At 45.3% G+C, this 17,826-nt stretch overlaps 1 protein-coding gene across 1 annotated transcript in view; it reads right to left on the reverse strand.

Annotated features, from left to right (window-relative positions):
• CUL1 (cullin 1) overlaps positions 1–17,826 on the reverse strand; it is a 331,942-nt gene that overhangs the window by 259,984 nt on the left and 54,132 nt on the right. The window contains exon 3 of the mRNA XM_030203694.1: positions 13,629–13,800. Within this exon, the coding sequence (XP_030059554.1) occupies positions 13,629–13,800 (172 nt within the window). The remainder of the gene's footprint in view (positions 1–13,628; positions 13,801–17,826) is intronic.

Genomic DNA, 17,826 nt, shown 5'->3' on the forward strand with positions numbered 1-17,826 from the left:
GTAGTGTCCTATTGTGGATTAAAAACTGGTTAAAAGATAGAAAACAGAGAGTAGGGTTAAAATGGTCAATACTCTCAATGGAGAAGGGTAGATAGTGGGGTTTCCCAGGGGTCTGTGCCGGGACCGAGATGGGAGTAACTAGTGAGGTAATTAAATTTGCTGATAACACAAAGTTATTCAAAGTTGTTAAATCGCAGGAGGATTGTGAAAAATTACAAGAGGACCTTATGAGACTGGGAGACTAGCCTGCTTATAATCAAAAGAGAAAAACGCCTATATTCCGACCTAAATCGGGACATGGACGTCTTTCTCACGCGGGTGCCCAAATCGATATAATCGAAAGCCGATTTTGGGCGTTTCCAACTGCACTCCGTTGCGGGAACGAATAAAGTTGATGGGGGCGTGTCGGAGGCGTGGTGAAGGCGGGACTGAGGCGTGGTTATCGGCTGAGCAGAGATGTGCGTGCTCGGCCGATAATGGAAAAAAGAAAGGCATTTTTAGAGAGAATTTAGGTCACTTTTGTTGGACCCGTTTTTTTCACGAACAGGTCCCAAAAAAGTGCCCTAAATGACCAGATGACCACCGGAGGGAACCGGGGATGACCTCCCCCGACTCCCCTAGTGGTCACTAACCCCCCCCCCACCCCCCAAAAAAAAACCAAACGTTAAACACTTTTTTTTCCAACTTGTAAGCCAGCCTTCAAATGTCATCCCCAGCTCCATGACAGCAGTATGCAGGTCCCCGAAGTAATTTTAGTTTAGTTTGTGCGGCGCAGGACCCATGCAGGGAGGAAAAATCGGAAGAAAAAAAAAACAAGCAAGTGCAGTCAGGGACGTCTAAATTACCACGATAGTAAAAGGGGGATTTGAACCAGCAACCTTCTGATTACAAGCTCAGTGCTCTAGCCAGTGCACCACATTATTCAGTTGCTTAGACATCCTTCCCTTTCTATTAAGTCCCTCCAAATTTCTGTCAGCCAATCACAGCTGTTAACTGACACCGATGTCAGCTAAACGAGCTGTGATTGGCTGACAGAAACTTGGAGGGACTTAATGGAAAGGGAAGGACATCTAAGCAACTGAATAACGTGGTGCACTGGCTAGAGCACTGAGCTTGTAATCAGGTTGCTGGTTCGATTCCCCCTTTTACTAGCGGTTTAATTTGGACGTCCCTGACTGCACTTGCTTGCTTGTTTTTTTTTCTTCCGATTTTTCCTCTTTGCATGGGTCCTGCTCAGCACTACCTAAACTAAAATTGCTCTGGGGACCTGCATACTGCTGTCATGGAGCTAGGTATGATATTTGAGGCTGGCAGAGAGGCATCTCAGGGGGACCAGTGCACTATGAATGCTGGCCCCTCCCAAGACCAAATGCCTTGGATTTGGTCGTTTTTGAGCTGGGCCGCTTCGGTTTTGATTATCACTAAAAAACAAAAACGCCCAGCTCAAAAAACGCCCTAATCCAATGTATTTTCTAAAAAAAAGATGGACGTCCATTTTTTTTTCGAAAATACAGTTCGGCCCGCCCCTTCACAGACCCATTCTCAGAGATGGATGTTCCTACACATAGGCGTTCGCGTTTGATTGCGCCCCTCCATGTGTCTAAATGGCAGATGATATTTAATGTGAGGAAGTGAAAAGAAGAACCCAAACTATAGCTATGTAATAAAAGGTTCCACGTTAGGAGCCACCAACCAAGAAAGGGATCTCGGCGTCGTTGTTGGTGAAATGTTGAAACCCTCTGCTCAGTGTGCTGTGGCGACTAAGAAAGCAAATAGAATGTTAGGTATTATTAGAAAAGGAATGGAAAACAAAAGTGAGGATGTTATAATGAATTGCACCCCACCACACAGTCACCTTGACTCCCCCTCCCAAGAAAGCCAGATTCTATAAAGCAGTGAAAATACTGGTAAAAGTAACAAATGCATTTTCTTCCATACTCTGCTACATAGAACATTTTAAAAGATGTATATTTTCAAAAATCAAACATCCATGAGCAGCATGTCCCCCCTCCTCTCCATCCCCTTCTATTTCATATTCTCTATTTCCCCCTTTTCCATTCCGTTCCTCCCTCCCACATACACCCCCCTTTTCCATTTCTTCTTCCATTCCCTCCCTTGTACATCTCCATTACTAATCTCTTTTTCCAGCCCCCTCCCTCCCTGCACCCACACGCCATCCACCCTTTTTACAGCCCCCTCACATCCACCATCCATCCATCCACCTCCAGCACTGAGTCAGGGTGTCCTCGCCAAACATACCGCAATGCACCATGATGGTCTAGTGGCCTCTTCGGGAAAGGAAAGATCCCCACACTTTCCAGCCCGCTGCTGTTAATCCACTCACTGACGCCATTTCTTTAAAATGGCTAATGAGACTTCAAGTGGTAGCCTCGCAAGACCTCCGCTAAGTCTCGCAAGGCCGCCACACTTGACGTCTCAGCAGCCATTCTGATGAGGCAGCAGCAGCGGGCAGGAAAGTGTGGGGATCTTTTCTACCCCAAAAGGCCACTAGACCACCAGGGTATTTAGGTATGTTCAGGGAGGGCACCCTGAGGTTTGCCTACACTTTTGTGGAAAACCCGCAGGACCTGGGTCCATCTCTACAGACCTGGAGAGGAATCTCATGGTAACCGCAGGATTCCTGCTAACCCCGTTCAGATCTCTAGATGGGACTTGTGGTAGTTGACCACGGAACCCTAGTAATTCCAGCAGATGAATAATTCTCTGTATTGATTACTGAGCATCCTCCTTTGATGTGCTCTTCACTAGCCAATCGTCCAAGTAGGGAAATACATGTACTCCCGTTCTGCATAGCAATGCTGCAATTACTGCAAGGTATTATGTGAAAACCCTGGGAGTGGATACAAAGCCAAAAGGCAGGACGCGATTCTGGGAATGGTATTTCCCTAAATGAAATCAGAGATACAACCTGTAACTGGGACATATCTGAATGTGGGAGTAAGTACCCTTTAAGTCCAGAGAGTATAGCCAAATGTTTGCTTGAATCATGGGAAGCAGGGTGCTCCGGGAAACCATCCTGCTTTTCTATGACCATATATTTGTTCAGAGCCCTTAAGGATGAAATCTCCGTGCTTTTTGGGCACAAATACTTGGAATAAAATCCCAACACTTCTTTCCCCGGTGGCACAAGCTCAACCGCATGGGCCTGTGGAAGGGAACAGAGTTCCTCTGCAACCATGTCCTAGTGCCGAGAGCTCCATCTTGATAAGCTTGGAGGACAAATTTGGAGAGCAATGAAGGGTGTAACACCTCCCCCCCCCCCCCCCCCGACTATTTCAAGAACCCTCCAGTCTGAAGTTACACAGGGCCATCTTGCTTGAAAAAGTGTTAGTCTCTCTCCTACCGGTAGGCTGTCCAGGACAGTCATTTTTACAGCAGCTATATTCTCTTGGAGCCAGTCAAAAGTCTGTCCCTTGCTTCGACAGGGAAGCTGGCTGGAGCTTTGAGGTTTGCTGCTGCCGAGGGCAAGAGCAGGATCCCTGGCCTTGCTGGACGAGGTGGGCAGATAGAGTAAACCTTTGCCTTTCAGAAGAGTAGGGTCTCTCCAATTACCATCCAAAAACCTCAGACATGGAGGCTACAGAAGGAAGGGAAGGAAAATGGGACTTGATATACTGCCTGAGGTTTTTGCAACTACATTCAAAGCAGTTTACATACATTCAGGTACTTATTTTGTACCAGGGGCAATGGAGGGTTAAGTGACTTGCCCAGAGTCACAAGGAGCTGCAGTGGGAATCGAACTCAGTTCCCCAGGATCAAAGTCCACTGCACTAACCACTAGGCTACTCCTCCAGCGGGCCAACACAGCAACTTTATGATATCAGCATGTTTCTTGAGGTCAGTGACCCCCTTTACTTTGTCACCAAAAAGATCACCATGGCAGGGGACATCAGGCTAGTTTCTCCTGAACTACTGGTTCAAGGTCTGAAACACACAACCAGGTGAGAATGCTTATGCCAATAGCCATGGCGAAGACTCTGGATACCGCATCAAGCCATCATAAGTTGCCCAAGTTATGTGCTTTCAGCATTCTTTCTACTTGACTACTGGCAGAGTTCAGCAGGCTGCTCTGGGGCAAATTCTGCCACACTTCAAGTGCAGGCTCATGTGGAACTGGTAGAACTGTATGCGTGAAATTAGAATAAAGTCCCGAAAAACTTTCTTCCCAAAAGAATCCAGAATCTGAGCATTCTTTCACAGAGCAACAAGGCACGAGTCTTGAACTTCTAGCCCTTTTAAGGGCAGATTCGATTACTCCTGCTTTTAGAATCAGTAAGCCTTCTGGACTCTATACATAGCCCGCCTTCTTTTTGATAAGCTGTACAGAGAGCAAGGGGTCTCCCAATTCCTTATCTGCACTGCTTTAAGGACATTGTCCACAGGGCACCAACACAGCTTGCTTAGGAGGGATATCATAGTTGAGGACATCCAACATCTTGGCGTTGGGCTCGTCCTCGAACTCTAACTGAAATGGGACTAACAGCCATCTCTATCAAAACGATGACAAAAGGAAAGCTCCTCTGGGAAGACTTCCTCCTTTCCTGAGATGGAGAGAGATCAGAGGATAGATCCAGACATCCCTCCGGCTCCAAATCAGACGCTCAAGAGCAGTCCGACCTCGAATCAGACTTGGCAAAGTACTCCTCTCGGGAAGTCTCTGTCTGTGCCTGCCTTGGACTACTGGACTTATGGCCAGACTCTGGGTGGGAGCACCAAGAGATGGGACCTCTCCTGGACTCAGAAGGGCCTTCCTCCTCCAATGGAGGAACACCATCTCAGCAAGTACTGCCAACAGGCAAGGCATTGGTCGCCAGGATCAGCTGGGGCAGTCACAAATGATTTTGCCACACCAAGAACACTTCTTAAAGCCCCTGGGAATTTTTGGCAACACTGGAGGAAAAAGATAGCCACAGCAAAATCAAATGTTTCAGTCTTTACAGGAAAAAGGGGACACAAACTCAGGCAGGAGCCACGAAAAACATAAAGGAACTTACAAACACTGCTAGAAAAAAAAACTAAGAGGAAAAAGAATAAGGGGAAGAAAGAAGTGGTCCCACGCTACTCACAGCAAAAAAGGGCTGCCAGAAGAAAATAAAACGCTATGGAGCTCTGCTGGAAAAAGGTGACTGCCTGGTCCCACACAAGTGAGGCAAGTGGGAAGGTATACCCACAGTGGACTGCTACCCAGTGTTCTATTTTTAGAAGCCTTTGACAGCCCCAACCTGAGTACCTTCTACACCTCTCCAAATCTGATCTTAAAACCAACTCTGTAAGGGTTCACCTCACTGCAATTAATGCTTACCATCACCATGTAGAGAGAAAGCCCATCTCTGGACAGACTCTAGTTGTTCGTTTCATGAGAGATTTGCTATTGACAAAGTCCTCATGTCAAACCTCTATCTATGGTGAAAGCTCCTTTTGAGCTACTTGATACCTGTCATCTGAAGGATTTGACCTGTAAGATCATATTTTTGGTCGCTGTTACTTAGCTCACAGGATAAGTGAGCTTCAGGCCTTAGTAGTGGATTCACCTTATACTAAGTTTCATCACAACAGAGTAGCCCTCTGCACGCACCTTAAGTTCCTTCCTAAAGTTGTGTCGGAGTTCCATCTGAACCAGTCAATTATCATGCCAACATTCTTTCCATGACCTCATGCCCATCCTGACGAAAGCACACTGCACACCTTGGACTGCAAGCGAGCATTGGCCTTTTACTTGGAGCGGACTAGGCCCAACAGACAGTCCACCCAGGTTTTCGTTTCTTTTGATCCCAAAAGGATGGGTGTTGCCAATGGGAAACATATCATCTCCAACTGGCTGGCAGACGGCATTTCTTTCACTTATGCCCAGACTGGGCTGACCCTTGAGGGTCATTTCAAGGCTCACAATGTTAGGGCCATGGCTGTGTCAGTACCCATTTGAGGTCAGCCTCCACTGAAGAAATTTGCAAGGCTGTAGTATAGTTTTCGGTCCATACATTCACATCTCATTACTGCCTTGACCAGGATACTCGAACAGTTGGTTTTGACAGACAATTCTCCAGAATGTTTTTGGGATCTTGAGCCACACTCCACCCGGCTGCACTCTCACTCAGACTGTATACAGTTTCAAGTTAATCTGTGGTTGACCTCACCACTGAATGGTGCAATTAACCAATGGTTATTGTTTTCAGCGAGCCTGGTAGCTAGGGATTCCCACACGTAAGAATCATAGGCCTGCTTGTCCTCGGAGAAAGCAAACCTGTTGCAGGTACTCTCCAAGGACAGCAGGGAGGGACATACCCTCCCACCTCCCCTTGGAGTTGTCTCCTCTTCTTTTATGCTCTAGTATTGTACTGATGGTCCTATGCTCTCGCGGTAGGCGGGAAGGCATGCGCACATGCGCGGTGGAGCATGACTCGTGTTCCAAAGAGCTCTGTAACAGATTGTCACAAGCTCCTGCCCAGTTAATGCGGATATCGTTACCTACATGTAAGAATATAAGGCGTGCTGCCCTCAGAGAATACCAACTACACGTAAGTATCTTCACTTTATCTATGAAGTGAACATCAGTGGCAAGTGCCACTTTTTATACTGGCGATACCTCTTGGTATCCATCCAGATATACTAATACAGTGAAAAAGCAGGGGAACATGACTCATATCATCAGAGATGACTATAGCAGTGCCCCGTCTCTGTTAGATGGTAGGTCTTGTCCTTCTAGTTGCATATATTTACATTTACAAACCATTTAACATTTCTCTTTTTTCAATGTTACACTTTGGGTTTTTTTTTATTCCTTCCAGTGTGGTAACAGGCTTTTATGTCACCTGAGATGTGTGTTTCTTTTAAGCCCTTTCATAATAGTTCTGATATTTGGTACCATCTCCAGCACTGAATGCTGACATATCCTACATATCTTCACTAGAATTGGCTTCATTGACTACTAGTTAGCTACACACCTAGTTAACACTTTGTCTTATTTCCGCACTACCTCATTTGCTTAACCGTCTGAACTTTCAAAATCCTTTCCGATGACAGGACATTAATTGCCTCATATGGGTGATGACATCCGACACATAAGTATTGCCATACTGGGAAAGACCAAAGGTCCATTGAGCCCAGCATCCTGTTTCCAACAGTGGCCAATCCAAGTCACAAATACCCGGCAAGATCCCAAAAATGTACAAAACATTTTATACTGCTTATGCCAGAAATAGTGGATTTTCCCCAAGTCCATTTAATAACGGTCTATGGACTTTTCCTTTAGGAAGCCGTCCAAACCTTTTTTTAAACTCCGCTAAGCTAACTGCCTTTACCACATTCTCCAGAAACGAATTTCAGAGATGCAACGACCAGAATTGAACACAATATTACACAGTAACATAGTAGATGACAGCAGAAAAAGACCTGCATGGTCCATCCAGTCTGTCCAACAAGATAAACTTATATATGTGCTACTTTTTGTGTATACCCTACCTTGATTTGTACCTGTCTGCCCATAAGTCTGCCCAGCACTATCCCCACCTCCCACCAGCAGCTCTGGCACAGACCATATAAGTCTGCCCAGCACTGTCCCCGCCTCCCACCACCAGCTCTGGTACAGACCGTATAAGTCTGCCCAGCACTATCCCCGCCTCCCAACCACTAGCCCCGGCCTCCCACCACCGGCTCTGCCACCCAATCTCGGCTAAGCTCCTGAGGATCCATTCCTTCTGAACAGGATTCCTTTATGTTTATCCCACGCATGTTTGAATTCCGTTACCATTTTCATTTCCACCACCTCCCGCAAGAGGGCATTCCAAGCATCCACCACTCTCTCCGTGAAAAAATACTTCCTGACATTTTCTTGAGTCTGCCCCCCTTCAATCTCATTTCATGTCCTCTCATTCTACCGTCTTCCCATCTCCAGAAAAGGTTCGTTTGCGGATTAATACCTTTCAAATATTTGAACGTCTGTATCATGTCACCCCTGTTTCTCCTTTCCTCCAGAGTATACACGTTTAGGTCAGCAAGTCTCTCCTCACACGTCTTGTAACGCAAATCCCATACCATTCTCGTAGCTTTTCTTTGCACCGCTTCAATTCTTTTTATGGTGGGGCCTCACCAATGACTTATGCAGGGGCATCAACACCCCCCTTTCTTCTGCTGGTCACACCTCTCTCTATACAGCCCAACAACCTTCTCGCTACAGCCACTGCCTTGTCACATTGTTTCGTCGCCTTCAAATCCTCAGATACTATCACCCCAAGATCCCTCTCCCCGTCCGTACCTATCAGACTCTCCCCACCTAACACATACGTCTCCCGTGGATTTCTATTCCCTAAGCGCATCACTTTGCATTTCTTCGCATTGAATTTTAATTGCCAAACCTTAGACCATTCTTCTAGCTTCCTCAGATCCTTTTTCATGTTTTCCACTCTTTCCCGGGTGTCCACTCTGTTACAGATCTTAGTATCATCCGTAAACAGGCACCATGGAGCGATACAAAGGCATTACAACGTCCTCATTTTTGTTTTCCATTCCTTTCCTAATAATACCTAACATTCTATTTGCTTTCTTAGCCGTAGCACCACACTGAGCAGGTTTTAATGTATCATCAACAACGACACATAGATGATCCCTTTCTTGGTCTGTGACTCCTAACGTGGAACCTTGCATGATGTAGCTATAATTTGGGTTCCTCTTTCCCACATGCATCACTTTGCACTTGCTCATATGAAATGTCATCTGCCATTTAGAAACCCAGTCTCCCAGTCTCATAAGGTCCTCTTGTAATTTTTCACAATCCTCCCGTGATTTAACGACTCTGAATAACTTTGTGTCATCAGCAAATTTAATTACCTCACTTGTTACTCCCAGCTCTAGGTTATTTATAAATATGTTAAAAAGCAGCGGTCCCAGCACAGAGCCCCGGGGAACCCCACTAACTACCCTTCTCCATTGAGAATACTATCCATTTAACCCTACTCTCTGTTTTCTATCTTTTAACCAGTTTTTAATCCACAATAGAACACTACTTCCTATTCCCATGACCTTCTCTCCAAAAAGATTATCCCCCCCCCCCCCCCCCCCCCCAGCATGTAGCATCCGCCAACCTCTGTTGCCCTGCCAGGTCCATGTCAGACACAAAGCCATCAGATTCTGCATATCACTATACTCTTGAGCAGAAATTCTGGATGCTACATAAAAAGTGTCATAGGCACACCTGGCCAAGAACTTATGACAACTCATTCTGCTGCTTGACCAGTTAATGAACAGATTCAGCCTGCTCTGGTAGGAGAAAGTCTGACAAATCAGACAGACAACTACGCACCAAGGATCATAAGTACAGGCTCATGTAGAGCTGGCACGATTTGATATGGGAGATGAGCATAGAGGCCCGAGGCATATTCCACCCAAAAGAATCCAGGGTTCTAGCTTCTCTGCCAGGGGAGCGCTACAGCATAGCCCCCAGTACTCCCAGCTCTCTTAAGCACAGATTCCACCACTAGGGAATGATAAGGTAACAGAGGCCTATCAAACCCAGGGGAAGCCTGAATCCGGTGCATGGTGTCAATCTTCTTGGGGAGGAGAGGGACTGAAAGAGGGGACTCCCAGTTCCTCACCTGATCGTCCCGTAAGATCTCGTGAAGCGGGACTGTCACAGCCTCTCTAAAGGGAGAGCCGTAGTCCAGGACCTCGAGCATCTTAGCCCTGGGCTCATTCTCCACTTCCAAAGGAATTAGGATGGCAGTCGTCATCTCCTTTACGAAAGAGGGGAAGGAAAGGCTCGGAGGTGGAGACTTTCTCCTTTCCTGTGAAGGGGCGGGATCAGACGGGATGTCACAAGACTCCTTCTTCAATAACCATTCCTCATCTGTGTCAGTCAGGAACTCCTCAGGGAGGGCCGAGACCAAGCCCCCCTCAACAAACAGGAACCATGAGAGGGGCATCGAGGTGGTGGCTCCAGCCTCTACTCTGGTGAAGCTTCCTCCACTGATGTCGAGTGGGTGCCACCATGGGCAGCAGTCAACATCCAGGCCGCAAACGGCTCTGAAGACCTCACCACAGGCTGATGGCCATGCGGGATACCAGCAAGCGGCATGGCAGGCGCAAGCACCCCAGACACCGATGCACTTTGTGGTATAAATCCAGCCAAAAACTAACGGAGCAAGTCCCAGAAGTGCCCATCAAGGGCAGACATCGGGAAAAGATGTGTCGTCTGTGTAGAAGCAGACTGCTGAACTTGTTGAAGCAGGTGTCCGGTGCTAGCTGCCTGGAAACTCAGGCACCTCCTGTATGGAGGGGGAGCAGTCCTCCCCCGCCACCATTTCTCGGGTGTTGGGGAATCCCTCGGTGCACCGAGGCTACTGGCACCGTGCTGAGGGCGATTAATGCCAATGCTGTTCCAATGCTTGTCATCAACACTCCTAGGTACCGACGAGGATGTCAAGTTCTCATGCCATCTCGGGGTCAGGTCTGACACCAATCAGTCCTAGAGGGCCTGCATAGTGGCCGGAGTCAAGGAAGGTGGAGACCCACTCAATGCATGGTCATTTCCAGTGTCTAAGGAACTCGCTGGCATATGGACCGACATACCTGATGCCAACATCGATGTCGAGGTTTCAGACCTGGCTCCATGAAGTTTCTCCCTTTGAGCCTCTCTGGTTCTGTTATTTTTTTCATAAGACGACACCAAGAATGGGTGCTTTTACAGAGATGGTACAGTTCCACCATGTATAGTGCTTAAAGCCACTTGGAACCTTTAATGTCATGGAAAGAAAAACAGCCGTGACTAAATCAAAAGACTCAATGGTGCCAAAAAAGGGGCAAAGCCCCAGAGAAAAACGAAGGATGACCAAAGCTCAGGCCTACATGCAGCCTACCGAGCACAGTAAAAATGGAAACCTTAAAAAAAAGGGAAGATAAACAAAAAATGTAAAAAAGAATACTCTGAGCGAGGTACAAAATAAAGCAAACTAAAACAGAAACCAGGAAGGCACAAAAAGCAGCTCTTGTTAGAAAACCGAACCAGCAGCTGTGAGGACAGAAGAGAAAAATGTGTCCACTCCTCACACCATGGAAAAAACAGAATGGTCCCACACTCTTTTTTTTTACATTTGTACCCCGCGCTTTCCCACTCATGGCAGGCTCAATGCGGCTTACATGGGGCAATGGAGGGTTAAGTGACTTGCCCAGAGTCACAAGGAGCTGCCTGTGCCTGAAGTGGGAATCGAACTCAGTTCCTCAGGACCAAAGTCCACCACCCTAACCACTAGGCCACTCCTCCACTCTTGCGGTGGGCGGGAAGGAACTTGCATATGTGCAGTGAAGCTTGTCACAAGCTTCAGACCAGGCAACACGGACAGTGTTACCCATACGTGAGAATCATAGGTCTGCTTGTCATCGGAGAAAAGAAGTTCAATGGGAAACAACCTATCCTCCTACACTTTTTTGAAGCTGTCCACTGAGTTTTACTTAGGTCCCTTTTCGCGCATACACAATTTTTTTTCTGGAAAACTATCCATTTCCTGATACCCACAATCAGGTTATGTGACCATTGTGGGTACCTCTCAGAGAATATGAAGTAGAATTTCCCTTGCATAAGTCACTAATTGGGGACACCACAAAGTGAAATGTTTTATTTTGGAGGACATACTTCTCTGACACTCCAATGATCAAAAGAAAATACGGGTGCTAGAGGACACTAGCACCTATCGCCCACATTTACACAGCGCCCATGATCAGAGGGCATCTGGAGAGAGCACACAAGGAATACCACAGAGATCATTTAAATTATATTTAAATGAGCTCTCCCGTATTCCACCTATATGATCAGAGCGCTGCACTCTGATCGTAGGGGCCGAATAGTGCCTTAATCCTACACCACCTCCAAGTCGATGATAGGGTTAAGGCTCTTTCCCCTCCCCCCATCCATGCTAGGCAGCCTGGGCTGCTATCATCTTCCCCCTGGTGGCCTACTGCCCCTCGAAACCCTCCCCCAACACAAGGACACAGGGGGTGATCTCCCACCCCCCCCTCCCGATACCAAGAAAAAAAATCCCTGGTGGCCTAGTGGACTATAAACTCAACCTCCCACCCGCCATGGCGGTCTAACAGCCTTTTCTCCCCACCCCGTACCAAAACGGCAGCAACCTGTCCAATGCATTTAAGGCAGTCGGACACTTGCCTTAGAGTCAGTGGATTAGTCTTTCTGCTGCAGCATGCAATGCTGCTGGTAGCAGTCTGCACCATAGATCACAGCAGGCCTGCCTCAGGGACTCAGCCTTCTCTCTGTGACACATCCCACCCTCGCAGAAGCAGGAAATTTGTGTCAAAGGAGGAGGGATGCATCATTGGGGGAAGGCAGGCCTGCTGTAATTGGTAGTGTAGACCGCTACAAACAGAAACAAAGAGGTTTGGGCAGAAGTGTGTGAGAATTGGGGGGGGGGGGGGGGGGGGACGCTAGGGGGAACAGGAGTGGCTTTCACTATGCCAGTGCAGAAACAACAAAATCAGATCCTGCAGGCTACACCTGTGCTGCTCTTTCTACTGGCTCCCCGAGTTGCCACTCTTGTTTAGCCTCATACCGGGCACCTATGCTTTTCACATTCTTTCATCTAGAAATTATAATTCAAAATGCACTAAAATAGGAGTTTGTTTCACTGCTATATGCAATCTACTCTACACTTTGATCATGAAAATTTATAGAAATATTCCAAAAACAATTAAAGACTAAGACACAAAAATCTTAATTTTGTAAGTTTTACATTCATTCCTACATTAAAGCATAGTAGTGGTAGCATTACATTAAGGGGCAGCAGAGTGGACAGAGGTATATAAAGATCAAGGGAAAGGAGGATGGTGAAAAGTACAGGAATATCTTGGAGGAATACCTGTTCCAGATGGGATGGAGGAAAAGATTCACCTTTCAGCAGGAGAATGAGTCTATGTACAAAAGCAACAATGAAGTGGGGGACTCGGCAAGAATGCATGTCTTGAATCCAACAGAAAAATCCACAGCAAACTTTGAAAGTATTCAGAGAAGGGGCGTGAAGACTTGCAATCAAGGTTTTGTGATTTCTTATTCATTACTTTAATATTTCTGTAATTGTTTGTTCATGTTAAAAGTGCAATATATGTTGCACAGATAGTGAAGCTCATATTTTAATGCATTCTGAATTGTGTTTATTTAGAGAACAGAATGTGAAGAATATAACGAGTGTGAAGACTTTTACAAGGAACTGTAGATACTAAAGTCAGTGAGTAATGGACGCCTGGAACAAACTATCTGCAGAGGTAGTGGTAACAAGAGGCAGAATTCAAGCACATTTTAGGCAGAAAGTGAGGGCTATGCTATAATGGCAAGGGAAGGTGTTAAACAGATCAGAGTCTTAGCAAGGGCTATGTAGATGAATTAGATGGTTCATGTGCACTTGTACACCAACAGCTACTATATCAATATGACTATCATTTTAATACAAGATGAAAGTTACTTATAATCAAGTTGCTCTCATTTAATTTTCTTTCAGTGGCTTATCACTGCCATACATAAATGCAGGGCACTGAAGAGCAGGGAACTGGGAAAGATGACACTGAAGGAGAATTGTTGATAATGGTGTCTGGATTTCTCTATGTAACCTTACCTTAAGAAGATTTGTCAAGTAGTTCTTCAGAAATTCTTTTAATCGTTTATATAACTCCAAGCCAACAAACTGCGCTCCACCCGGCGTCTGTCCTTTTTTTGATTTTGGAGGAACTCCAGCTCCTCGTGCTTGATTAGACTGATGTACACTTGTACAGTAGTTATAAACATGACTGGTGAAAAAGTTAAGGAATGTAACATATAACCAGTAGTGAACATAATTGAAAAACAGTTTTAACATGAGAACATATATAAAGTACATGTTCTTATTTTCTATTAACTGTATTATATGGCTCTCTCATAAATCTACCTAATCTTTAAAAAGCAGCATTAGGAAGTACTATGCACAACACCAGCATGGTAGAGAATTCTGTCATTCAGAACAAAATGTAAATGCCAGCCCTAAAGCCTTCTGGCACCACTTCATATCCTACGAGTCCAACAAACTTATCAAGGCTCTAAGTGCTAAAAACAAAGCATCAAAGAATGAATGACTGCAGATATCTATGGTAAGGGTCAGTGGGGTGCTCCATACTCCGATGCCAGCACTTCCTCGCATGCTCAGTTCATGTATTGAACTGAGCACACACAGAAGTACCAGCATCAGAGGCTGTAGCAACCTACTGGCTTCCTCACTGCTCAGGCAGTATGGGCAGGAGTTCTGGCAAAGAACCTCTTCCAAGTGGCAAGGCTTGAGCATCCCCACCGGCAAAGGTAAGATTCAGCAGGTGGGGCGGAGGGAGGGGGTAACCAAGATGAAGTGCTTGGCCCCTCCAAAAAAATTGAGTTCTGGCAATGCCCCTACTAAAGAGATTCTGCAGGAGTGACTGGCGAAACCTACTGTCACTTTTGGAGTCTTGTTTAAAACAGTAATGGGATGTGAATGGACAGATGTACAAGCTGCAGCTCTACAAATCTCCTCCAGGGAGGTGGACCAAGTGGGCAACTGACACCCCCATAGCTCTGATATGACCCTCAAGAGTCATTTCCTAGGCAGAGGCGAAGGAAATATAATCTGCTAGCCAATTGGAAAGTGTGTTCCTGCCGATGGCAGCCCCCATCCTGGTAGAATCAAAGAAAAAGTTGAGTGATTAAGGGCTTTAGTTAAATCCAGAGAGAAGGCCAAGCCAAAGCTCCCTTGCAATCCAAATGTGCAGTGCACTTTCACAATCGCCAGTGTGAGGTCTGGGGAAAAAAAATTACTGGCAGGATAATTTGATTGCTTTTTATTTCATATGTCCCAAAAATTCTCTTTTACAAATCATATACTAATATTGTTTGACCTTATTGAATTTGATTTTCAATCTTTTTAGTTTTCATTCCAAATTATCTTTCAGAAATTGGAGAACAAACAGTTGTGAAGCTGTATGGTAAATATACATTTATGTTCATTTTATATTTTCCTGATGGACTGCATTTGTCTCTGTACATACAGTTTTTCTATATTTTTACATTTTTGATGTTATAAATGTAAAGCACTTAATTTTTATCATTTAAAATGTCTTTATATGTTGTATGTTTATATTTATGTTTACAGTCCCCTGATGCTGGCAAAACCCAGCTGAGTCAGTTATACAAGATTGACAACCAAGAGTCATCTTAACAAAAAAAGGTGTTGGTGATCTCTCTTGGTTGATGTCTCTTCCTTTCAGCTGCCTCTGCTTTTCTGGTGTAAGATGGAACTCCAACAATAAACCATTCTGTTGTAAAAAAAAATTTAAGGTAGATGAATTGCTAGATCCTGTAGCTCACTAATTCTGCAAACTCATATGATCACCACCAAGGCCTTCCAAGTCAGGTACTTCAGATGACAGTGTTGAATGCATCAAGAGGAGCTTTCATCAGCTGAGTTAATACAGTACAACACTGAGGCCCCATGACACAGTGGGAGGCTTCAATGAAAGCAATCTCCCACATGACATGAATAACTAAAGGCTTCACTGAGATGGGTTTACCTTCTACATGATACGCATCAACTGCACTAAGCTGTACTCAAGAGTTGGGTTTTTAAATCTGACAAATTACTCCAGGGGGAATTCAGTGCAAAAAATTTGAATTCTGCAAAATTCTGCACACTTTATCTGCAATTTTCTTGTACAGAATTCCCCCATTATAAGGGATGGCATCTCCCCCCACCCCCAGAAAAATTTCCCATGTACCTTCCTACAAACCACCACATTCATTCACACTGCTTGTACCACATTCTCTGGCAACGAATTCCAGATTGGATTGATTCACTCTTGACAATGAGTTCTGGAGAGGACTGGTGACAGAAATTACATATTGGAACTTTGCAGTGGCCTGGGTCCAATAAATTCTTCATTGAGCCTGCCTTAAATGGAGAAGTGCCTGGGTGTTACACGTCTGTTGAGACCATGTGGCCCAACATCCTCAACGTAAGTACATAAGTATTGCCATACTAGGACAGACCGAAAAGTCCATCCTGATTCCAACAGTGGCCAATACAGGTCACAAGTACCAGGCAAGATTCCAGAACAGTGTCTCTAACTTGAACCTGGTGGTTCAGAAGAAATTGGCGGATGCCACGTGCTGGGGAGATAATCTTTTTTGGCGAGACGATGGAAGAGGTCACTGACCTCTTCAACAAGCACAGTGATACCATCAATTCTTTCACCCGCCAGGCACCTTTTACACCTACTTCCTCCTCTAAGAGGATGTTTGGCAAGTCAAAGAGGAGTAGTTATAGCTCACCAGCCTCAGCAGGCTGAGCCCCAGCACACTCGTTCTCGTCAGCGTGTGCGTAAGGCCCAGACAGCTCTCCCAGTTGAAGCAGGGGGTGAGCTTTTGACTGGCACCAGCACAGCATAGCTGCTGTAAAAGTGATGGTCCTGGATGACCTGCTGGTCAGGGGGAGGCTGAAGTTTTACCAAGAAAGTTGGCCCCTTTTATCCTCTGACTAGTGGGTTAAGAACATAAGCATTGCCATTCTGGGACAGACAGAAGGTCCATCAAGCCCAGTATCCTGTTTCCAACAGTGGCCAATCCAGGTCACAAGTACCTGGCAAGATCCCAGAACAGTAAAACTGATTTTATGCTGCTATTATTATTATTACTAGGATTTATTTACCGCCTTTTTGAAGGAATTCACTCAAGGCGGTGTACAGTAAGAATAGATCAAGCATGAGCAATAGACAATTACAGCAGTAAAAATATTCAAAAACAATACAAAGTATGGCATGGTATACTATTTACGTCAACACAATACGTAATAGAACATTATAGGTGATAACGAAGGGTAAAGCAAAGATGTAACATATAGGAGGGTAAGAAAGTAGGAAGAGTTAGAAAGTAAGGTGATTGATTTAAAGAAAGTTGTACATGAGGTTAGAGAAATGGTTAAATGTTATCTCAGCTAGAGTAGGAGTGGATAAACATGTCCTGTTGCAGTATATGCAGCCTGAGTACTCCTTGTGTGTGTGAGTGAGACTAATGAGTTTGCAGCCTGAGTACTCCTTGTGTGTGTGAGTGAGACTAATGAGTTTGCAGCCTGAGTACTCCTTGTGTGTGTGAGTGAGACTAACGAGTTAGTTACTTCTTCCAATAAAGGCCTGGTTGAACAGCTAAGCTTTCACCTGCTTCCTGAAGTAGAGATAGTCTTGTGTTAAGTGCAGCCTTTCAGGCAGTGCATTCCAGAGTGTGGGGGCTACTCCAGAGAAGGCTCGCTTGCGGGTATCACATCATGTAATGTCTTTTGGAGAATATGCAGTGGATTTTCCCAAGCCCATCTTAATGATAACTTATGGACTTTTCTTTTAAGAAATTATCCAACCCTTTTTCAAACTCTGCTAAGCATTGGAGACCTCACCAAAGGATAATGACCATGTGGAACTGTAGTAAAAGGCATACCTGATGCAAGTACCTCAGACACCGATGCACTCTGCAAGAACCCAGCCAACAGCTCAGGGAGCAACAAATTCCAGAGTTTAATTACACGTTGAGTAAAGAAATATTTTCTCCGATTTATTTTAAATTTACTACTTAGTAGTTTCTTTGCGTGCCCCCTAGTCCTAGTACTTTTGAAAAGAGTAAAAAGCGATTTACATTTACCTGCTCCACTCCACTCATTATTTTATAGACCATCATATCTGCCCTCGGCTGTCTCTTCTCCAAGCTGAAGACCCTAGCTGCATTAGCCTTTCCTCATAGGGAAGTCGTTCCATACCCTTTATCATTTTAGT

This window comes from Microcaecilia unicolor, chromosome 1 (genome assembly GCF_901765095.1).
Source record: "Microcaecilia unicolor chromosome 1, aMicUni1.1, whole genome shotgun sequence".
Lineage (NCBI taxonomy): Eukaryota > Metazoa > Chordata > Amphibia > Gymnophiona > Siphonopidae > Microcaecilia > Microcaecilia unicolor.